The sequence below is a fragment of the Zingiber officinale genome, chromosome 11A (assembly GCF_018446385.1).
Source record: "Zingiber officinale cultivar Zhangliang chromosome 11A, Zo_v1.1, whole genome shotgun sequence".
Classification (NCBI taxonomy): Eukaryota; Viridiplantae; Streptophyta; class Magnoliopsida; order Zingiberales; family Zingiberaceae; genus Zingiber; species Zingiber officinale.
Window position 1 is genome coordinate 82,172,479 of NC_056006.1, and position 25,633 is coordinate 82,198,111.

The following is a 25,633-nucleotide window of genomic DNA, read 5'->3' on the forward strand; positions in this document are numbered from 1 at the left end:
GAATTTATAGGAATGTTAGCAGCAATGTAGCTCTCAAATTAAAGGACGTCCAGTGCAATTAGTAAAATAATATTCCTCGGCAAGGGCGGAGCCCGCCCAGGTGATCTACCCGGATTGATCGTGAGTAGTGGGCTACAAGCTAGAGTCAGCGTCGATGTAGTCCCCGAGCTGCTTCCTCTTTCTCTCCGGTTATTTTTGTTCTAGTTAATTAGAGCTAGAGTTCATTCAGTTCTATTGCACTTCTCACAAATAGCCATTTTTTAGCAGGATACACCACCAACAGATGATATTAGTTTACTGTACCACGTGACTGAAATAATTAATTGAGACGTGAGATTCTGATCTTGACCAACTTTAAGGGATTTCTAACCAGTTCCAAAATAAGAGATTCGATCACATGATTAGTATTTACGATATGAAGTAAAATTTATTCCATCCCTTCAAGCTGAGTTGTGTTGTATATATAGCGATGGAATTATGCTGAGACAGTACTCAGACAGATATCACATCTACTCTTTTTTTTTTTTATGGCGGCGGCAGTTTGGAGATGCAGATTCTTCTTTGTTAGATCACATGCAGATACATGCACGTTTTCCTAAGAATGGCTGCGCAGTTGATGATGCAAATAATGAATGACACGAGGGGCATTTCAACATCTGTGTTTATTCTCTCTTTTTTTCAGATTTTTAAGTCACGCAAACACTTAAAATTCTTAATCCATCCCTTGACTATTAATTGTGTTGTGCTCGACGGAATATTAACGTGATAAACTTTAAGAGATTTCTAACCAGTTCAAAACCTATTCAAAGGACAACAAAGAATAATATATTCTCAATATGGTATCATAATTGTACAAATTTGTCTGTTTAATTGTGCAAATTCTGAAATATACAGATAACAAAAAAAAAAGGCGTGTGCATCAAAAAAGGGCAATTTTATAAATCCTAAGATATAAAAATCAGCTGGATAAATGGTTAGATACACAGTCCATGATGCAAAGTTAAAACCTCAATTGTTTCGAGATTTTTCTCTCTCGGTGTTGCCAGATAAATAAGGTTGCTGATTCTTTTGGAAAATTAGGTTGCTGCTCGGCCATTTGGTAATACCTTCGAGCCCTCTGTTGATGTTGGTGTGGCAATCATTCCTCCGGCGAGGCCTATTAGTTATGGATTAGGCTTTTCCTTCAAATCGAAAATTCAATCGGTAGTCGCGTACCAGTTCTGAGAGAGTGCTTCTGCAAGAACTCTCTGCAGGTTGAGTAACAACATAATTAAGTGGCCGGTCAAAGAATCTCACTTGAAGATAATACTACCAAGTATGAACTACTAACCATTAAGTAGAGTGTGAAGTTGTTGTATATCATCTGATGTGCATATATCGATTAGAGAATATATTCCAGGTCTCAGTGCTTCATCTATCTCCCTGCAGAATGATGATGGCATGTTAATCCTTGGAAACGGTAAGTAGATTAACAGTGCATTAGCAGATCAAGTGTATATTTGCAAGACAAGCTCTTTCAGTACAATTATGAAAAAAGTATACTTTGAAAATTTGTTAAATTAACCTTTTGATGCCTGTTTGGAGGGGACCAAACCCACAATATACATTGACGTAACTGGAAAGGAAGTAAATTGAAGACTTCCCGACAACATTCTTTTGCTGTCTTATCTGCAAAATAAATATAGGTCATTGTAAAGTAGGTAACATGAACAACTGACAGAAACGAGCAGCGATGGAAATGGAGACAGAAAGGGAAGAGATTACTTTTCCCAATTCAGCAATGGACAATGAGAGGGAAAATGTTAAAATTTGGACGCTAGAGATTACTTTTCCTAATTGTTCATGGCTGAATTTGGAAATGTAAAAAGATATAATTACTATATAATTATTGTGAAAAATTTTCCAAGTCATATAATTGATGAAAAAATATACGATTTTAGAAACAATAATATAATTGAGATCAAATAATAACAATTATTTAGTCGTAGTATGCAATCCACGATATTAATTAAATAGTTCTAAAATAAATGAAAACACAAAAATGATGTGCATAACCAAACCTCTTCGTAAATCCTCCTCAGGGAGCTGGCACATTTGATTGCCTCGTCCATGTCCCAAGTAAAACAACCTTTCCTGTATTGTGAATTTACATCAACAATCTCCAGACAGTTAAGCAAAGTAACTACTGAATCTTGGAGAAGGGCAATCGACCGTTCAACCTCACTGTAATATAAAAAGGAGAAAGAAAATAATTATCTTAGACTTATAGCAATCAACAGCATTTGGAAAAGGAAAAGTATGTCCAACATAAATTTAAAAAAATGATAGATTTATTAACTTCTACAGATATAGGTCACATGAAAGAGAAGTCGATAAATTAAAAGTGAAGGCAAATAATGCACTTGAAGCACATTAAATAACATCTGATACTTCAAACATGTTAAAAGGTATACTCCAAGTTACATTCTTGCAGAAAAATTCATGGCAACTAACTTCTGTTGTATCAGAAAAAAATAATAGTTCAACTGTTTTGTCCTAGTCAACACTTCAACTTCACCCCATATGGCAATCCTACCTCAGCCTGGTTCAATACAAATAATCAGAATCGGCCTTCAATGAAAAAGTAACTAATGAACAAATGCAATATGCATAGCTGCCTCAGAGCTCACTTTTCCCAATAATAGTGTGATTTTAAAAAAGGGTGAAATAATAGCTTTCCATAGGAAATGCATGAGCCAAGGGCGATGCTAGTTCCTATTTGTCTGCACATTGGCATAATATATTGTTATTCAGTCTTTTTTTGGGGGGGTTGTTTGCGTATTACCCTTATTTTGACACACAGTAGACGAGCAAAATAAATCATGATTATATAACATTGCCATAAATCAGCATGAACTAGCACTTCCAGATTCTAACTTTCAGATAATCAATAAAAGTATTTCCACACAGAATGACAACTATGAAAAGAATATCTTTTTCTTTCGGCCAATACAATTACTTGGTAGTTTATTTTGTCCTAATGATTTCAGAAAAAGTTTATTATCCTAAACTAGCTAAAGCTTAAAAGGCTCATATTGTACAAACCGGAAAACTTGATATACCTAGAAGATGCCGATAGATCTTCTTAACTAACCGCAGCATATGCCTAGAGGACAGGGCTTAGTTTAGATTAACTAAAACAGGTGAAAATGCTATAATACTTCACCCAGTATGGTTGCTATCCAACCACAAGAGTCATATTGTTCTGCATCAAGTCAATTTTTTGTTATTAACATTAGTTTGATCATCATTGATAACAAAAATCAGATAGCTTTTTTAGGATTTTTCTAACAAGAAAATATTTTGACTGAATGTTTTCTGTCTGCTTGTCAGTTTGACCAATCAACGATTTCAAACCAACTAATCTTGGAGGTGACCGGCCCAGCCCCACAGAAGTTTTTCACCGGCCACTAGGATAAATCGGGAAGTGCTCATGGAGACCCATCCAGATGGCCAACATTCTTAGGTCCGCTTCTGGAGAAAAAAATCTCTGCAGTGCGCCGCAACTAAAACTCGAACCTTAAATCCCTTAGTTGTCCATTGGAAGGCCTAACCATCGCATCATTGCCCCGGGGGCACCTATTTATTAATCAATCAACACAAGGTATAACAACATTGAAATAATATATAACATTTACAATTTACATATATAAGATATAATGTGCTTGAATTGAATCCATGCACTATATTTTGCCAAGGATGCACTGGCTTGTATAATGCCAGGATGTAAGCTCTATGAATCTTAAAGCTAATGTGCTAAAACATGGTTGTCATCATAATACAAGAATATTATCAATGTTTTTAAAGTCGTAAATTTGCCTTCACAAAACGTTGGGTATGTATGCACCATGTCATACAATGTCTTTAGTTGAAAGTTAAGTAAGCTTGATTTTACCCAGATATTACAGCTCCATTTTTGGGTCTTAAAACATGTAAACAAAGTAACATAGTCATAGCCCCCATGGGTTGGCGCAATTGGTACTTGCATGAATGTTTGCTCCAATAAGTCTTGGCATCAATTCCCAGTGGGTACAAAATACCTCATTGGGTATCTGCCTCCCCATGCAAAGGGCCACAAATGCCCCTCGTGATTTACCTACTTGTATCTTATCGTGGGGCCGGCGATACTAGGCCACTATGTTGGGCAAAATGCCCCTTATGATTTATCTATCTGTATCTTGTTGTAAGGCCAACAATACTAGACCGCTTGCGGGTGAGATATCACCCTTTTGCTCTAAAAGTAACATAGTCATGATTTTTTAACTTCTATTTAATATATTGTCGAAAGGTTTAAAATAGTCTAAGTCCTCAATTTTTTATAATTTATTATATTTCTTAGAAATAACGGGAGAATTATTAAAAGGTTATTTAGTATTTAAAAAAGTTAATTAAAATTTTTATTAGGATAACCTATGTCATTACTCATGAAGTATAAGTCTTATTATCAATCCATAAGAGCATCCACAAAAAGTGCAGCCTGGTGCACGAAACTCCCGCCATGCGGGGTCCCGGGGAAGAATCCATTGTACACAGCCTTTTAATAATTCCACAAGAAGAGCATCCACAATGGAACTAAATATTTCTCTCAAATATTTGTGGTCCCCACGTCCACATCATCCATTAAATATCTCACTCCTTAAATATTCCAAATTCTACAGTCAAATATCCCCTCAACCAAATATTTATGGGTCTTACCTACTAAATATCTCTCTGAAATATCTCAAATTCCACATGGGCCCCACTATTATCTTATTAATTTACATCTAATTTTATATTTAAATAATATTAGTTATACTAATTTCATAAATTTTTTAAATTAATATTTATTTACTAAATATTTTTTACTTCATGTATTTACTTAATTAAAAAAATACAATAACTACTGCAGCTGTTGCTGCAGCAATAGCTTCTTTATTTATTTTTTTCATAAACAATCCACGCTGGAGAGAAATCACCAGGCAAAGAATTATGCCCGGTGATTTCTCAATATCCCCATCATCTATGCTCACAATGAGGGGTGTTTGATTTAAGGGGATATTTGGAGAAATATCTCCTCCAAATATTTCTCATTGTGGATGCCCTAAAAAAGGAGTCAGGATCCCGATGCCATATACTAGATAAGTTTTTGAATTAATACAATTTTCCTTATAATATTCATGCAAGTGATAAGTTTAACTTCATAAAAACTAAAACCTATCACCCAAACAATTATTCCTACACTTATAATTCCATGAATATCATGCAATATCATACATAGTCAAATTGTCTCATGCTTAGAGAAGAATTAAATTATTTTTTAAAAAATAATAATTGTTGTACATCTATCTGTGTTGGAAAAAATGTCCATAACTTATGGTAAAATAAACCCTTATGCATTTCTTAATTGTTCAGGTAACATTAAAAATTATTTTGACAGACATAATATGATTGAACGAGTATGATTTGCTAAATTCGCCCTTAGTTGATCTGCTAAAAATTATTGGGTATATGTTTGAAACTTAGAGACCATGAAGGAAAATAAATCATCACACATTGGCATGAAATGAAAAGACATTTAGTGAAAATTAAATGGTCACTACCGTGACACATAATAATAGTTCTTCCATGCCTATCTATGCCTAAATGCCACATATTGAAAGATTCATGCCATTGTAGTTGAGTCAAGGTCCACCCTTTCCAGGGCCATCAAACTTCATAGTTTCATTGATCCGGCCATCTATACATTAGAAAGTAGAGGAATGACTGTCTATTTGTCAGAAAGATATGTAAAATATGCAAACATAATAATCAACTTTCATGCAAGCTCATCCAAATCTAACCAACAGAAGAAGCAAAGAGTATAACATACTCCAACATGAGAAATAAATATTAAAAGGTTCTAAAAAAGAGAATATAGAATGCTTACTATGTCCGGTGCCTAAGGGTGGTGTATAAAAGCTTGCAGCATGAAGTATATAGATCAACAGAGAATTCACGGTCAACCATATAATCATGGGCATCATTACAAGATCCCGATACATCTGGAGAATCAGTAGAAAAGTTGCAGTCAAGAGAATCTCTGAGTTCACAGAAGTTCTTGAAAAGTACCATTGGTACATGCAAACATTGGCCAGCATGGCATTTATTCATATGGAGAGACTGCTTCCCAGCAATTGTTATAAGAACCTCTACACACATAAGAATAACTGAACCAGCGTCAGCATTAACCCCGGTTTTATTAAGGAGCAACTTCTCCCCATAAAAGATTTTTGGATGATGAATGTGCACAATTATATTGAATAAACATACAACTAGACTTGAGATTCTTTCCTTGATCACAGGCTTTTGTTCTGCAGCACATATCAAAAAAAAGTTGAAAAAAGAGATTAGTTTCCCACTGCCAAGTGCCAAATTAGACAATCAACACATATTTTTAATAATTAAAATACCACAATTTATATTGACTAAAAAAACTTGCATTTCGTTGTAATTATCTGATAAAAAAAACAGACGTCACAAGAACCATCATCAAGTACCTGAAACATATTCTAGAACCAAGTCCAAACCATCTATGCCACCTGCAACGATGGGGGATACCTTGCTACCATCAACATTTACAGTTCTTATTTCATAGCCAGTATGATAACCTGGCTGCATTCCAATCATTGCCCTTTCTATTGCAAGCACAACCATCTCCAGATGCAACTTTGTTGGCCTTGAAATGAATTTTCTGAATGACAATCTAAGCAACCCTTTGAATTTATTGATTTCACATTCTCTGGCATAAAGAGGCTGGCCTTCACAAACACTAATATGAGGTTCTCTCTGGAGCATCTTTGTATTTGATCCAGTATCATGAGATGAAAGGGTAGCTGACTTTCCTTGCACAGAAATGCATTTCCCAATAGCTCTCAAATGATCGTTTATAAAATGTATGTATACATCTTTTGACAAATGAGGATCAGTCAAATTGATGTAATCTCCAATAACTTCAAGATATTTCAATATACCATCTAACCAAACAAAACTCAACTGATTGGGCCTGCCAACCATTTCTGCTACTTCTTGCAGAATTACATGAGAAATTTCAAGTAGACCAGCCATGGAAGTTGATGGAAATTTCTGAAAACCACTTCGAGATTCCAGTTCAATGCGAAACAAAAACATGCATCTTAGCTTAAGGATTGCTGCAGAAGAAAGAAATAACTGTCTAACGGCATATGCTAAATAAGATCTTTCACCTTTTAATAAACTTTGTATAAAAGAAACTCTCAGATGTTCCAGATTAGATAAATTAGTATCATAAATCGCTCTGAAAGCATTAATAACTCTCTTTTTGTGGATAGCATGTGAGCTTTTTCCCTTCCTAATCGCAAAATGATTAGCATTTTCATCACATGAAGGGTCTTTGTTGTATGTCTTCTCTACTTGCTTTTGCGAAATGACATGATTTTTGACAAAAAAATGCTCTTCACGAAAAGGAGCAGTTTCTGCAACTATATTTCTGCATGAACTTTTATCATGTGTATGAGTGAACAAAATACTAATGCAGGAGTGAACAAAATTCTCGAATACAACAAAATAATTTTCCAGTCTAGAGGGATGGGTGTACAACACTGGCTGTTGATTATCAGTGAAGAGGTCGCCATCCATGCTATTTGTAGCAGATGCCACGCCCCACAGAAAACCTTGAAGACAAGACATAAGACATGATAATCTGTTCCAGTTAAAAATATAAAGATCAGTTTCCTTCTCATGTATCATATCCTTGGTAATAGTTAAATCTCTTGTCTGATCTGCCAAAATCTCAGCAAACATTTCCAAACCTTTAAAGGATTCACTGTTTCCAGAAGTTTCAGAGTACTGGTCAGATATATTATATATATCTTCTTTTGTAGTAACATCTTGTGAAGCAAGTTGTTTGTCAAGCATCTCATTGTATACTTTATGTTGAAATGTAGAACTCATCAGTTTTTTGCTCACTGTCAAAAAAATGTAGGCTGTGTGATCTATCAATGAGAAATACATAGCTTCTACCTGAACAGAATTCATCTCCCCAAAAAATGCATGTGGCAGTCCAACTAATTCATCAACTGATTTCAAAAACCATAAAATAGTTGAATGATTAAATACAGTAAACAAATATGAGGATTTTAGAGTCTCTTCATTTTCAACAGATGCAACAAGCAGGTGTTTTATGGCACGTCGGCATAATACAAACAATCTCAAAAGATAAGGAAGATGGTTGACAGAAGATTGAGTATGACAAGTCTTTAAGATTGACATCAATACCCTGAACCAATAGATACAAAGATAAGTCAGTATTAAAAATTCTAAAGTCGCATGTAACTTAACACCGACTATTTATGTGGAACATATTACAAAAGCAAGGAATAAGCTAACAAAAAAATTTTAAATAATGGATTTAAAAAGAAGAATAAGCTGTATCCACAAGTAGTTGAGGTCTAAACAATAGGGCATTCTTCCATTAGTTCTGTGACCAAAAAGTCACAACTAGTTCTGTGGCATAATTTCATCCTTTTGTTGTTCCCAAAACCTCTCCTAGCAACTCTGCCCCATCTTTAGCTCTCACCGCACCTAATAAGTCATATTTGAGAATAGGTAAAGAAAATATAAAAACTTACGATTTCTGCAACAATACAGTGTTTTGTAGGATTTGGACATGGTTATGAAGCATAAAAAAATGTCAAGTCACTAGCCTATGTAGCATATTGTTAAACGGATATAAATTATAATAAGAAATTCAGTGATTAACACCACACTGAAATCCAAAACCATTTGGATAAAGCTGTTGATCATCAAAAGCCACAGGTCATAGGCAATAAGAAAAATACCGGTGTCACACCTAACAAAGGTGATGTTTTTTCTAGTTTTTTCTCTTGATTGTCCCCATATTGCATGTAAGTGTGTACCTGAATATAGAATTTGAATGTGCTATACTGTGTGGTAAACATATATTTACTCTTCTTATCTTCTAACTCTAAAAGAATAAGTACTGAACTAAATATGTAGACATGTTGTCTTTCATGCTGTTCATTGTGATCTTTAGTAGTGTTAAACTTGATTACCGTGTGACCACATGTCAACTTTCAAGCACCAAGATACACTAGTCTGCACAAAGATTGCTATGTTACTGGTACATGATTTTACAATCCTTGTGCAAGCTACCAGATATATTGGCATAAATTGATTAATCAACTAGAGTCAGAAGATACACTAGATAAATAAAAATGATATGTAAAAGCATCCAAATAAGAATTGTTTATACAAGTATGATAAGAAGTTCTACTTGCACCTAACAATGTAGACACTTTCCAATGTATAGAAGATTTATGACAGCACAAGCAGTGCCCTAAAGTGTAGTGTGCTTCCTTAGATAAATGCATGACCACTTTTGATGTTAAATGACTGGAAGAACAAGGCAACCTAAAACATTTCCTACCACGGCCATGCTGTCAAAATAACCAGATAATCTTCATTCCGGGTGTTCTAAAGCACTACGACTTAAAAAATAAATTCAAAAGAAAATTCTTTATGAACTATGTCCCGTGTATATATATATATATATATATATATATATATATATATATATATATATATATATAAGCTTTTGTTTTACCAGTGTGACCACGTCCGCCCCACACCCTCTTCACTCAAGGTACCTTCATTGCCGGAGGCTATTATGGACCAGTTGTGGCATAGCTTTTTCATATATTGGCCGCCTAGGCTGCTGCCCTTGCTCGAGAAGTTCTCACAAAGGAGACCTTGCTAGTTATATTTCCCCTGGGTTGCCTCTGTTGGTGAGTTTTCCTGTAGCTAACCCTTTATTTCTCATTTTCTTCTCTCTTCGATTTGAGGACTTGTTGCTAGAATCTATTATGCTAGTCATTAGCAACTTTGGATATTAAGTTGAGTTTGGCAAAGAAGGATATTCCTTCACTGCACCCTTTTCTCAGTGGAGAGATCTGAATTGGTTCGTTGTTGGCTTTTCTCTCTTGTTTCGCTGCTGGTGAATCTTCCTCATTAATCTTCTATTGTGGTTATTGGAGTTCCTTAATGAGATATCATTGCTTGTTTGGGCTGATTGAGTATCATTTGGTTAAATAAGAGGGACTCTCAAGGTAAAATGATCTACCTTATACTTTTGGTACAACTATTCCATTTGTCATTGTTTCCATTATGTTTGGTTATGGATATTGTTGAGTTGTTACAATGTATTCAGAACCTTGCTTCTGAGCCTACCCATTCCCACTTTCATTAGGGGGGAACAAGCTAACAAATTTCTCATTTATCTTCTTGTATGTGCCAATGGATTAGAACCCCTATGAACGAATGGATGCTTGTTTTTTGTTGATTTGATGCAAGTCTATTAGTTTGGCATTTGGGTTAATTGAAATTAAGTTTTAGGCTTTGTTAGTGTAAAGGCGATATATCGCTTGTATAGAAGGCTTAACCCTAGTGGCATGCTTTACGGATATGTTGTAGGAGGGTAGGGTTGGTATGTATAGTTAAACTCTTGCTAAATTTCTGATTGCGAATTTTGCTATATAATGTCTTCCTTTGGTGTATCCTTGTAGGTCCACAAGTAGGAGTTTGAGTTTTCTAGGCAAACTGAGGTAATACGAGCCCTCATTCAGGTCAGTGCTTTCCTGCTTGTTTCCATATAATATTCTTATGCATGATAAGTGATGGAATGTAATTTCCAAGATTATTTGAATGTGCTATTTTCAAAAGAGGACAAAATTAAAACATCTTTCATTGAAACAATGGCTAAAGATAAATCTATCATATTTATCAAAAAAAAAAAGTCAATGGCGTAAAAGAATCCATATAGCCGACCCCACCTAGTGGGATAAGAGTTGGTTGTTGTTGTTGTATTTATCAAAAAAAAAAGTGAATTTATTATTTCATTAAACTTGTTTATGCTATACACTTTGTATCGATATATACAAGCGATGCACAAGGGAGGATTTTGTTTTGAAAAACATTCTAACTTCTTGACTTTAGTATTTTTTTTTTACTTTGCTAGTTCTTTAATAATTATCCTAATTGTTTATTCTTTCATACTTGTTTACCTTTGATATTAGTGATAATTCAAATCTTAATTTCCAAGATTATTTGAATGTGCTATTTTCAAAAGAGGACAAAATTAAAACATCTTTCATTGAAACAATGGCTAAAGATAAATCTATCATATTTATCAAAAAAAGTGAATTTATTATTTCCTTAAACTTGTTTATGCAATACACTTTGTATCGATATATACAAGTGATGCACAAGGGAGGATTTTGTTTTGAAAAACATTCTAACCTCTTGACTTTAGTACTTTTTTTTTTACTTTGCTAGTTCTTTAATAATTATTCTAATTGTTTATTCTTTCATGCTTGTTTACCTTTGATATTAGTGATAATTCAAATCTTGATAAGTAATGACAACCTAGTCTTTTTTAAAAAAAAATTGAACTATCTTGAGAACTATAAAGAATTATAATATGTAACTATTTGCACAAAACTAATAGAGCAATGGATGAATGACTTATTAAGTGGATTGCAAATCATTCAGATTTTCTATTTGAGATTTTTCTATTAGAAATGCATTTTTTCTACCATGTGAATTGTGGGTCATTCATCCTTATATATATATAACATATTTCACACTGTGGATTATGAGATGTTAACATGCATTTTTTACTACATGAATTGTAGATTGTCCGTCCTCTATATGATATATATTGATGAAATAGAAAGAAAAACTTAAATGAAAAAACATGAGAAAAGGGTGAACCTGCATAAGAGAAGAGAGACGGCTATGACTGATGATTAGTTGGTGTCAAAAAGTTATGAAAAATTGTATTTAACATGGTAAATATTTTATGTTTCCTTAATGAGATAGTGTATCATGCACATCTTTTTTATCTCACTTATTATTTGTGTGCTCACGCACACTACTTTTGACCTCTAAGGTCACAGAGTTGAGGCAATCTTTCAAGGTTAGATTTTTTTACTAGCTCATGTTTAGAGACACCTATGTCTATGTTGGAGATGTATTTTAGTGCCCTTTTATTTTCTTTTGTTGCATAAATTATTTTCTTTATGCATTTTCCTTTTAGTGTATTTTCCTTTTGTAGGCATGTGTCTAGTTTTGTTTGTCAGCGTGAATCAGCTATTTGTGCAGCACATTTCAATTTAATTAAATTCTGACATTTAATATTATTATAGTTTGAGTATATGTTTGGCGTTGTTATTCTATGATTACAGTTATGATGCAGTGATAGTATAGGAGATTGTAAGGAATCTATCCCTTATATGCAATGTTCTAAATGGCAACCGAGGCAGCCACCTAGGCGGGAGGTGGGCATCAACCGCTTTTGCCTAAGGCTGTGCTTTAGGCAGTAACTCACCTCACTCCCCCACTGCAACTGTAACTGTCACCGCCGCTGTCGTCGTTTCGCCACCGCGACGCGTCCGGAGGCATCACCTTGGCTCGGCGACGAGTTTGGAGACGTCGTGCAAACCCAGAAGCATCGCCCGAGCTTGGCGACGGGCCCGGACGCATCGTCAGATGCGTCCAAATACGAGTTTTGTTTAAGATAGGATTTAATTAAATAACTCAGTGTTCGAAAACTCGGGCTAGGCGGCCGCCTAGGCGCCACCTAGGCGCTGCGCAGCAGCAAGCCGCGCCGGAAACCTCCCAGGCGGGTGCCCTAGGCGGCTGGGCCGCCTAGGCGGCTCTCAGCGGCCCTAGGCAGCCCTCGGCGGAACTCAGCGGGCCTCGGGGGGCCTCGACCGAGTTATTTAGGTTTTAAACTTTTAATATTTTGTTCCAAATTTGTTGTTTACGTCTTCGCCGTGCACTGCTTCGTCTTCCAAATTTGCTATTTCGTCCTCATCGTCGTTGCATCGTCATCGTCACTGTTTCGCCGTGCGCCGCTTCGAAGGCTTCGTCGCTCCGGGCTCCGGTAAGTTTTTACGTCTTGTTTCGTTAAGTTGTTAACTGTTGAGTCATCATCGCGCAGTCTCCGGCGACGCCGGACGCGTCCGCAGCCGCCGGAAGCGTCGTAGGACGTGTCCGGCAGCATCTCGTGAAGCTTCCAGCGGCACTGGAAGCTTTCCGCGACGCTTCCGGCGCCGCTGGAAGCAACGTCGGACTTCGCCGGACGCGTCCAGCGAAGCTTCCGGCGGCGTCGGAGGTCTCCCGCGAGGCGCCGATGGCGTCCGCGCCATCGTGCGAGTCGCGAGACGGGGACGGCGTTTTTTGTTTTTCTTTTTTCTTTTTTTTAGATTTATTAAATTAAAACAATTCCTAACGGGGATAATTTCAAATTCAATAATATGTTGGTTCGTAAAACCTAATAAAATTATCATCCCAATTAAATATATTTTAAATTTATTTTTTTTATAATAAATTGTATTAATATTTATAAAAGAATTTTGAATATATAAAATTATATATAAAATTAAGATTCCATTATTAATTTTATAACTTATATAATCAGATTTAAATATATAAATAATATACTTAATTTTTTTAAATAAATAATATTAAATATTAATTTATATATTAACAGATTTAAAAATTATAATAAATATTATTATTTATCAGATTTAAAAAATAAAAAATATTTTAAATTTAAAAAATATAATACATATTATTAATTTATATTTTATATAAATCATATTTATAAATTTTATATATTATTAATTTATATTAATCGGATTTATAAATATTAAAATTATAAAAATTCTAATAAATATTATTAATTTATATAAATCAGTTTTAAAAATATGAAAAATAAATTAAAATTTTAAAAATTCTAATAAATATTATTAATTTATATCAGTTTTAAAAATATGAAAAATAAATTAAAATTTAAAAGATTCCAATAAATATTATTAATTTATAAAAGTATAAAACAGATTTAAAAATATAAAAAATATATTTAAAATTTAATTTATTTAAACAAATATAGAATAAATTTTATTAATTAGATTAAGATATATAAAAAAATATTCTCAGACTTGTTAATGACTTAATGTTATTGAAATATTTTGTATTGTATGTCTGTATGGTATAATTAAATTTTATTATCATGTTAATATGTTATGTGATTATGTCTTGTTATATATAATTTTTTCAGATTATCTGTTAGACTGTTATCAATGGCAAGCAATCCATCTTCGACAGCATCTGTCACTCAACCCGAATCCGGGATTCTTAGAAGAAAGTCAAATGACATCGGATGGGAGTTTGGGATATTGATTGATCCTAAGAACCTCAACAAAATTAAATGTAAGTTATGTGGAAAAGCAATGTCAGGAGGAGTGTATTGGATAAAGGAGCACATTGGAAATATACCTGGAAATGTATCTGGTTGTCGAAAAGCATCTCAAGAAGATAAAAATAAGTGCAAACAGGCTATTTTAGAAGGGAGGAACAGAAAGAAGAACAAAATAATGGGAGAACAAAATTGTAGAACAGAGGTGGCTATTTCTGTAGATAAAGAAGAAGGTCTTGAAATTGAAGGGATGAATGGAGTTAAAAAACCTCTTCCACTTGGCCCCATGGATAGATATGCATCGGCAATTGCTCCAGAAAATGCAGGCTCCAGTGGAAGTAAAGTACTTCGGCAAAAAAATATAAATGAGGCTCTTTTCAAAGAGAGAACTCAACAAGTTCAACAATATGTTGGGAGATGGGTTTATGAAAATGGAATCTCATTCAATGCTATTGATAATGATAGCTTCAAGCAACTAATGAAGGCAGTGGGTCAATTTGGACCAGGATTCAAGCCTCCAACTCAATATCAACTTAGAGAGCCACTATTGAAAGCCGAAGTTGAAAGAACAAAACAATTGCTGAAGAAACAAGAAGAAGAATGGGCAAAGAATGGATGCTCGATCATGACAGATGCATGGAGTGATAGAAAAAGAAGAAGCATCTTAAATTTGTGTGTTAATTGCAAGGAGGGTACTACATTTTTAGAGTCTAAGGAGTCTTCAGAGGAGGCACATACAGCTGAACTTATTTTTGAGTATGTTGACAAGTGTGTTGAACAAGTAGGAGCTCAGAATATTGTTCAGATTGTTACAGACAATGCCACCAACAATATGGCTGCAGCTAAATTGATAAGAGAAAAACGACCCGGGATCTTTTGGAGTTCATGTGCAACTCACACTATTAATCTCATGCTTGAAAGTATTGGCAAACTTCCACGATATAAAAAGGTGATTGAGCAGTCCAAGGCTTTTACCATTTTCATCTATGCTCACCATAAGACTTTATCATTGATGAGAAGTTTCACGAAGAAGAGAGACATAGTCCGACCAGGAGTTACCAGGTTTGCATCAAATTTCCTCACATTGCAAAGTTTGATTGAAAAAAAAGCTAGTTTAAGGGTCATGTTTACAAGTGATATGTGGGAGAAATGTAAATGGTCAAAAACAAACAAAGGAAAATTGGCTTACTCTACAGTGATGAGCATGAGTTTTTGGAATGGTGTAACACTTTGTTTGAAAATATTTGCTCTTTTGGTAAGAGTTCTTCGATTGGTAGATGGAGATAGAAAGTCATCGATGGGGTTTCTATATGGGGAGCTTCTTCAAGCTAAAGAAGATATCAAAGTGGCTCTGAATAACGTGGAATTAAATTATCAGCCTATCATAGTCATTATTGAGTCAAAAATGAAGGATAGACTTGATACATCATTGCATACCACTGCATTTTTGTTGAATCATTATTTTTACTACAAAGATAGTTCGATTGCTCTTTATGAGGAGGTCGCGATGGGGATTTTTTAATGCATGGAAACTTTGCATACCAATGAGTTAGATTTACAAGATACAATTATTAACAAGGAATTTCCAAAATATAGAAATAAGACTGGGTTATTTGGAAAAACATTGGCAGCAAAAGCATGTGAAAAAAATGATGATACATTTGATCCATGTGCATGGTGGAATACATATGGTGCTCACACACCTAACTTGCTAAGGGTGGCATTGAGGATACTTTCATTAACTACAAGTTCATCTGGGTGTGAAAGAAATTGGAGTACATTTGAAGGAGTAAGTTTTAAACTTTCAGTCTACTCTTTAATTAAATTAGTTATAATTTTTAACGTCTATACTCTATATTCAGGTACTAACTATAGTATTTACTTTCTCTGTTTTTTTAGATTCACACAAAGAAAAGAAATAGGTTTGATGCCAACAGGTTGAACAATCTAGTATTTGTCCAATTTAATGCTAGATTGTTGAACAAACAAAAAAGAGAAAAAGAAAGAAATGTTGATGTCCTTGCAAAAGATGCTTCAAATGCACAAGGTTGGATTGTGGATGGTGGGGAAGATGATGAAGTTGAACTAGGTTCCGGGCTCACTTGGCAAATGGTTGATGAAGCAAGTGGAGCAGATGAAAATCTACAACCCCGAAGAAGCTCCAGAGTGAGAGAACTCCATGAAGATGATTTTGAATCCGAAGAAGAAGACGAGGATCACAATAATGATATTGAGTTTGTGTCCGATGAAGAACAAGTTATTGAAAATTATGGAGAAGAAGAAGCAGAATAAATATGAGTCTGAGATATTATTAGTTGTGTAATTTTGAACTCATTTTGTTAAGACATGATTTATGTTATTTAACAATTATATTTTGCTTAGTGGTTACTAGTTCACAATGCATTGCAATCTTGAATGAACTATTACTACTATTTTCCAATGTTCTATTGTTTACTATATGATTATGATAACTTACTGCATGTTCTATTGTTTAACTATTTCTTTTACTCATATTTACTGAGCCTAGTATATTTCCTTTGCACAAAACTATTAGTTTTCTTTTATAGTTTTTCATTTTTTGGTATTGGAAAGTATGTATTTATTTCAGCATACATAGTTAGATCTTCATTGCTATGAAATTGTTTAAGACAACATTTAGATTTGCATATGACATTGTCCACAATCCACATGAAACAAGGGATACCGAGGAATCCGCCTAGCGGCGCCTAGTCCCCGCCTAGGCGCTAGGCACTGGTCTGCCGCCCGACTAGCGCCTAGCGAATTTTAGAACCTTGAAATAACTTTATGTTATGATTTCAATAAATTTAACTAAAACCTAATAAAATTATTTAATTAATTATATATATATAGATTAAATTTTTAATTTTTAATTAATATATTTTATTAAAAGTAAATATTATATAGAATAATGATTATTTACAATATTATGTATAAAAAATAATAAAAAAATTCAACTGCTTAGGCACCGTCTAGGCAGCCAAGGTGGTAGGCAAACACAGATAGGGACGTCAATTTGAATTGGGCCCATTGGGTTGGCCTGCCCCGCCAAACAATTTAAGCAGGTTGGATTAAAATTTTATCAACCTATTAAAAGACAGGTCGAGGCAAGCCAATCCGCCTAGGCTCGCGATCCACACAGGTTGGCCTGCGGCGGGCTTGGGTTGGCCCGCGGGTTGAGAAAAAATAAATTTTTCTCCCAAACTTAAAACTAAAATAGAAAATCAATGGACTCGTGGATTTGACTTGCTTATTCTGTAACCCAAAATTAAAAATTTTAATCTTTTTTATATATTTTTTATTTTTTGGTGGGCTCTTGGATTGGCCCGCCACGCCGGCAACTCGCCTTAAGTTGGGTTGGGTTGGGAATTTCCCAACCTACCCAGATGACGGGTCAGCCCGCCCCGCCAAATAGTCAGCCCGCCATGGGCCAACCTGCCCCGCTATGAGCCCATTTGACATCTCTAGTCATTGACTGCCCCGCCGCCGTCTACTGTCATTTACAACACTGTTTATATAATGAGGTGTTTCGGGTTCTAGCATTGTGTTACCTAATGGCTAGTTCTTAGTAGATGTATCAACTAACTATAGATAGCGCTCCACCACAAGGCACAAAAAGATTGACAATCATATAGGAAGCAACTTCAATGTACTTTCAAAATCTCTATGAACAATAATAGTTACAAAAAACACTAGTATGAAATACTATGCATTAATGGAATAAGAGAGTATAGCATAAAAGGAGAAAACAAATTTCAGAATTTTCCTTCCTTTCAATGTTCGGTATGTATGTTGCACAATCATATAGGAAGCAACTTCAATGGACTTTCAAAATCTCTATAAACAATAATATTTAAAAAAAAACACTAGTATGAAATACTATGCATTAATGGAATAAGAGAGTATAGCATATAAGGAGAAAACAAATTTCAGAGTTTTCCTACCTTTCAATGTTCAGTATGTATGTTGCATAGTCAGTGAAAGCGGTAGTCGTAACATGAATTGCAGGCATTTTACACAAGAGATGCAGCAAATCTTCACAACCTTTGAGTTGGATTTGAGATGAAGTACATGATTCTCGCCTACATATGTCAGAACAAATGCAATTTGGTACTGACAGGGAAGAACTACCGCTAATATCAGCTACCACCCCTTGAACTAATGTGTTAAGGATCTCTGACCATTCTGATAAAGAATACAAATGTTTACAGCTTGCACTATAATTATTTACTAAATCTGTGAAAGATCGCTTTAGAGCACGACAGATCCTTGAAGTTAAGTACTTGAATAAAGCCTAGAATATAAGAAAAGTGTAAGATCTCGAGAAGCATCTAAGATTAACTCAGTTAATCAGGACAAAGACATTGTTATTAGAAGGGGAGAAAGAAAGGATAACTTAATATTTACAAAGTTTAGAAAAAGAAAAGGCTGAATCATGAAAAACTAGACTGGATGTAATATAGAGCATTACTTACTGGTTGCTCATAGAGAATGCTGTCGCTGATTAGTTCCAATGCCACTTTGTGCATATTAACGTTCCAGAATAAAGATCCACCAATGCTCGATTCCTCCAAAACACTTCGGCAAGGCAAGGAGTATAGTAGCAAATGAGACAAAAACACCTTGAGATCCTTGTTAGAGGCATGAGTGCACCAAGCATCTATATTCTGACACATAAGTAACCAAAGTTGACCAGGTAACAAATTCCCATAGAATGAGCAAGCATCATTGCCCAAATTGTTTCCATCTGAAAGTGATATTGTCGTCTCAGAAGAATTGAATCTTTGGTTGCATATGCACTTACCATGTGAAGCCATATACTGTAGATTACCAGTCAAGAAGTTAGTCAACTCAGTTGCCTCACTCCTGGAAATAGCAATGAGTCTGTTCAATCGTTTGCTTGATTTATGGATACCAGAATTTTCAAGCAGAATTTTGCTTCCATGTGAGCCTTCTTTTTGCAAAAACGTGTACACTTTAAGCATTCTATTCAAGTCGTTAACCCTCTGTAATACCATGACAGTAACTGCACAATAAAGATGTGTGTATGCTGGAGAGCTACTTGACAAGAATGGATCAGAAAGAAATCGGATCAAATTCACAAGGGAAATGGAGGGATTAACTATCCATGAGAAATAACCATTATCTAGGAATTTCAACTTATTTCTCCATTCCAATCCATGAGATACATAAAATAAGTTCCCCATTGTATCTGATGCCTTTCTTGCTGAAGTAGGTGGCATAAAGCTAATTGATTGTCGGTATAAACTTCTACAGGATGTATAAACTCGAAAGATAAACACAAAAAACCAGGACATGGAAATTGGAAACATCTGTTGTCCATTTTGAGATTGAATCAAATCATTATTCAATAAATTCTGGCCTGTGATACAGTAGATAAACTCATTGACACCATCTGATGGATTTTGAACCAAATAACTGAAGCTAGGCCTTATCCCTTTCAACAGACTCTCAACAGAATTTCCTACAATGAGACTATTTGTTACAGTAACTGTTAATGAATCCAGTATAATTATGTATATTTCTGACAGAATTCTCCCTAAGATTTCTACCTTAAGTTCTGATTCCAATATTTTGCTATTTGAGGTAGTTGTTTCTCCCACATAAGTATTGTCATGTTGACCATTTTTTATCCATTCTAGTGAGTCAGTGATATCAATATTTAGCTCCTGTATGCATCCATTTGCTTGCCTTTCTGGTATTGACTTGATAGAATTAGACATAGCAAGTTGAAAGGTTTCTGAACTTAACAAGGTTGAAATTGATTTTAAACACATTCCAGAGTGCAGAGATGATGAGGCAACAAATACAGAATTTCTGGTTGAAACAGCACTATTGCCTACTGGGAATAGTCTCACAGCTTTACACAGTGCAAAAATGGGACCATTAACCTACAGAAAGATAAAAAATCACTATCAAGTCCTGTGGCACGAAAACTAGGAGGCACATTTTCTGAAAGAAAAAGAAGAGAAGAAGTTGTGTAATGAATGGGCAAGACAAAAATAACTCCTTCAACCTTTATTTAAATACTCAATTTCAATAATCACCTTATAGATAAAAAAAATAGTATGCATACATACTAATAAACATTATGGTTATCAATGTCTCAAAATTATCAAAGGACTATTACTGATAAGTTGATAGATAGGGCAATTAAAAGTTAAAGGCTATTGCAAATTCTTGTTAGCTGGAAAACCCTCCACTCCATTATCTTAAAACAACAACAACAACCAAGTCTTATCCTACTAGATGGGGCCGGCTATATGAATCCTTTTATGTCATTGAGCTCCATTATCTTAAAAGAATAAAACTTATCAACAAAAAATGTTTATAAAGAAAAGATGGATTTAACAAAACATTGGAAATTTATCAAGACAAATTATCTAAAATATTTGAAAAATGCTAGTATTTCATGTAACAAAGATCAAGGAAGCTATTAAGAAACTACAAAATTATCTAGAAGAAACAAAAAAAAATCTGGTACTAGGTTCCTGAAATATTTAATTACAATGCAAAGGATATGACTAATTGTACTTGACCAATCTACATATTCATGGGATAGGCCACCATTTTGCATGAAACATAATATTTTGGGCATACTAAATCCACGTATGCCCGTGAAACCACCCTGCATGATTACTCACATATAATATAAATCCATAATGTTCCATCTTATCATATTTTGAAACGAAATAACCATTATTTAGTAGGACAACCAAGAAACAATTGATTAACTAATGCCTCCAAATTGCATGGTATATCATGTAAAGTACCCCTTTTTTGAAGTGTGCGAAGGGGCAAAATAGGTTGGAGTACTCAGAACTTCAGTAACTTAGTGTTACTAGGGAACATTACCAAAACCAAATTGAACAATAAAAGAAGAAAAAAAAAAAGCAAAACAGAAAGATGGAGGCATGAAAATTTTGACAAATCTGAGTCTAATATTTCAAACATAATCAGGAGTGTCAAGTATCCTGGAAGGTGACAAAAGAATCTGCAGAGAGAAAGGAAAAAAGGGAGAATAGAGGTATCAAGATTCAAGAGTAGGACTATCACTCTCATCCATAACTAAAAAGGAATCTACTCTACATCAAAGAAACCAAGTGACCATATTATTTTGTAGAATGGGAGTCGATATAAGTCAGTGTAACATTTATATTCCGAAAAAGGACTGCTTATAGCCTTGACCAGCAGCCAACTCTAGCATCTAGGATCCACTAGCAAAGCTGTAAATGTTTTTGGATTATAACATTCAACCACTCAAATCAGAGATAATAAGGCATCATGTACAGGGAAGGTAACTATGTTAAACAAATCTTAGGTCACTGTGGGGAAACAAGCCAGCTACTCTAAACCATTTTCAAAACTTATCAGTCAGGGCATAATATAAAAAAATAAAAAAATAAAAAAATAAAAAAACTACTGAAACAATGTTACTTTTATACTCAAGGGAAACTGACCTCATAAATTAATTTAGGGTTAGTTAATCGTCACAATGATATTTGTCTAGATTCCCACTAGTCAAAAATAAGTCTACATTAACAATTTGCATATAATAGGTAGGCAAAACTGACACACTGAAAGAATGATGACAGAATTATTCGTAATTATAAAAAATTTTGTTGCTGTATGGCACAATTTTTTTTTCTGCAGTGGTTTCAAAACTCATAATGGTGAATGATGGTCCACAAGATCTCACTAACCTGGCGAAGCTCGCTGTATATGTTAATTAGCTGGCAAGCGAGTTTCAAAATCTCAGAAACCAACAAAGCACAAGGCTTTATATCAGATAAAGGCATTTGAACAGCCAAGTATGATAACATCATTAACCATAGTTCTACAAGCTCATCCCCAACAGCCTTATACTCAATTTCCAAAAAAGATCCAACTGCAATAAATATCTCCTTTGCTATCAAAGGCAAAACTTTCTTAATTCTTACATTGCCCAAGTGTAAAATTGACAACCAAAAAGAATAAAAGTTCCTAGAAATAGAAATGATTATGTCACAGATCTCTTTCAAAAATTTGAAATGAGACTCTTCAGAAGTATCCTCTGTAGGTGCATATATTTTCTCATCAATAAAATTGGCAAAGATTTCATTTACAGACTTCAGCATGCAGTGCCCTTCTACCAACTTGAGTTCTAGGAGATCTTCATTCCATGAGAAGTCAAACTCCAGACACCTTCTGCACTCAAACACCAGAGGTTTTAAAAACTGTGTAAATACTGCAAAGAGTGGTTTGCTAGTCCCTTCACCTTCTTCAGGATGCTTCCCTGAAGCAACATCAACTTTGGATGCTAAAGTACCAACATTTTGATTTTTAGCTTTGTTGATAAACAAACAAAGCAGGTATCCAAAGCCACCAAGTGGCACTGCCTTCTTCTCTGCAATCATCATATCTAATCTTTGAAAGAAGTGTCTATGATAACTCTCATTAATGCCTTTCAGGCATCTTCCCTCCTGCTCAACAGTTGAATTCCTGAAGCTTAAAAACCCACCAATATGTGCTGGATGAAACAACCCATTTGACAATACTTCTTTGACCATGTCCAACAGGCTACCCACTCTTTTATGTTTCCCTTCATTCACTCGTAACTTCAATAGAACAAAAAGTTCAAGCAATGGCTCGAGCAACCTATCCATAAAGGGTCGAAAGACATTTCTAGGGTTTGTGTGAAATCTGAGGAAGCCAGAAAAGTTCTCTAGGAGAAGAATCGCAAGGCTAAGAAAAATTTCTGCATCGGTCGACTTGAGATCATCATTTGTCAATACCTTGAGAACAAGATTAACAACCTCCTTGGCACATGAAACCCAGAGTTCAACACCAGCATTGTAGAAAGTCCTTGAATTGGATAAATGAAGAAAAGAGAGGCACTCAAACAACTGTTTAAATAACATAGGGCAGTCTCCCACGTACAATGAACAATCACCCGCAATGAGCAACGCATGCTGCAATACATGGGTAATGGCTCGAAGAAGATTTGGTGAAACACCAGAAGATGATTTTTGCAAGCTAACTTTGAGAATGGCCCAGCATCTATAGTCCAAACTAGGATCACAAATCTCTGAGTTTCTTGTAGCACTCTCTGAAGAGATTAAATGAGGCTGAATCCAGTCAATGAGAATAGAAAACAATCTGGGAAGTCGAACAACATCAGGTCTTCGATCATTGCCATCATTAATAGTTGTCAGGTAGTTAAAAGCAAGCTCGATCTTGCTGCATCATAATCCTAAAGTGGATTCAAGCAACCCAATAGATAAATTTGGAAGCTAAAAAAACAAGTTTTAGGTAGAAAATACGACCTTCCGAAGGAAGCATCTTTGCTCTGGAGAGAGAGGATGAGATCAAGATTCGCCCACGCTCCATGTGGAATGGTTCTTCTCTTCTTTGTGTGCTCGATGCTCTTTTCTACCTCTTCTGCTTCGGATGCTAAATACCGTTTCCGGTGGCCAACCGCGGGGTTTTCTGGAGGTACTGAGGCAGTGTTTGTCATGGCAGAGCTTTAAGTCCTGTTTACGAAGGGGAAATCAGCAAGGAAGGAAGGAAGAGCTCCGATTCCGACGAACTCTTATTGTTGCGAGGAACCTGGAATTATTCGATATTGGCCCACAAGCGGACAGGTCGCAGGAGGGAGCTACCGGCGAGTGTTCCGAAGCGGCTGGCGAATGTTCTGAGCGGCCAGCAAAGTAAAAGGCACAGACGAAGTAGATTGTCGTGATCGATGGCGCTCCTTGCAGTCGTGGCCGCGGTGGCAACTGCGGACACGGTCGCAGTAGCGGGTGGATAGCCGGACGCGTCGCTGGCACTACGTTGGGACGATGGAGGCCCGAAGAGGCGGCTAGCGGCGACGAGGACTTGGGGCGACGGCGTCCTAATGAGCGGCTACGACGGCGTGTGAGCGAGCAGCGAGCGGTCTCCTCTCCCTGCTTTCGTCTCTCCTATCCCTCCTCCTCACCTAAGGATATCGATTTGAACGGTTAGGATGATGCACTGTTTAGGGCGGGCGACGTTTCGATTATAAGATTTATTCCTGATACAAATAATTTTTAAAATATTCAGTGCTAAATGGGAAATTTTAAAAACTGCAATGAAATTTCTCCAGACTAAAATAGGATAATTGCCCTTAACAAAATAAATAAATAATAATAATAATAATAATAATCTATTGAACTTTTCTAAATACCCAAACTATGATACTTATTTGCAACTGTCAAATTTGTTGTGCTATAGTCTAATGGGCTCATCATAAAATATTTTAAAACTATGTCAATGTTAAAAACTCATAATTTTCTATTTGAACTATGGAATTCATATCTGATGACATAGTTATACCTTTTTTTAGGTAATTTAGATATTTGATGTTTACGATGTAACTAATCCTAATTCGATCCCATGAAAATTTTTTTATACATTGATCACCTGGGGTAAATTAGCATATTTCTCATTCTAGGATGTAAAATTTATATTTGAGGACATAATATATTAAGGAGGCTTATAAAAGAACAATGATCATCTTTTGAAGTGATTTTGAGATTCCTAAAACTATCTATAAGTTTTGGTCTTACCGTATTCAGAATTTTAAAATATTAATATGATTGGAACTAAGAGAATGTTAGGAATCATTTAGTTGTGTTGGTGAGTAAATATGATAAGCTTAGATTCTTTAATAACTTTATATTAAATTATTTTTTTAGCACCCAGAGTATAGCACGGACGGTGGGTGCATGGCTTGTGTACCTATATGTACCTCCCTATATATCCGTGGGCCGATACTAAGGGGATCGTTAATATAACGAATTTACACTTTTTATATTAAATTATTGTAAGGTTGTGAAATTTTTAAAAATCTGAAACTCTTCATGAACTCGTCGATGACCTACAAACATTAGAATCACTTTAAACTAAAACTATTACACTTCTAAGAGCCTCTCAAGTATAATCAGGTCTTCAAATATGAATTTCACACTCTCAATAGAGAGTTGTGAGTTTATAAAATTGGCACCATCTTGAATTATTTGAGATATATAAAAGTAGAATAAGCATTGTGAGTATTTGAGAAATGTAGCAGTGACAGGAATGGGACAAAAGGTGAATGAAGTTTGAATCAGTATGTGTATAGTCTCTAACATCTTACCTTGTATTAGAAATCTAATCTGTTTATCCAAACTCATACTTATGTCATTTTATAAAGTTGATAGGGATTAGTCACCTTTTTGCTTAACGGAGACACTGAGAATCTAATCCGGATAAGATAGACAGGTCACCCTAAACATTAGA

General features: G+C 35.1%; 1 protein-coding gene across 1 annotated transcript; it reads right to left on the bottom strand.

The window, feature by feature from the left end:
• Nucleotides 1–802: 802 nt before the first annotated feature.
• Nucleotides 803–24,318, bottom strand: LOC122032057. Its single transcript, XM_042591308.1, has 11 exons — nt 23,942–24,318; nt 23,659–23,865; nt 22,057–23,572; nt 18,808–20,244; nt 18,277–18,626; nt 6,555–8,311; nt 5,945–6,368; nt 2,061–2,223; nt 1,565–1,668; nt 1,331–1,422; nt 803–1,247 (listed from the first exon to the last, which is right to left on the bottom strand). The coding sequence occupies exons 2-11, from the start codon at nt 23,847–23,849 to the stop codon at nt 1,171–1,173; spliced, it is 6,111 nt and encodes a 2,036-aa protein (XP_042447242.1). The 5' UTR covers nt 23,850–23,865; nt 23,942–24,318; the 3' UTR covers nt 803–1,170.
• Nucleotides 24,319–25,633: the final 1,315 nt, after the last annotated feature.

Bases quoted from the DNA above. Each gene is read 5' to 3' on its own strand.
- LOC122032057 (XM_042591308.1), bottom strand. From the start codon at position 23,849: ATGACAAACACTGCCTCAGTACCTCCAGAAAACCCCGCGGTTGGCCAC. The intron at 20,245-22,056 runs GTTAGTGAGATC...ATCTTTCTGTAG, and splicing joins TATACAGCGAGCTTCGCCAG to GTTAATGGTCCCATTTTTGC. The intron at 1,248-1,330 runs GTTAGTAGTTCA...CTCAACCTGCAG, and splicing joins ACTTCACACTCTACTTAATG to AGAGTTCTTGCAGAAGCACT.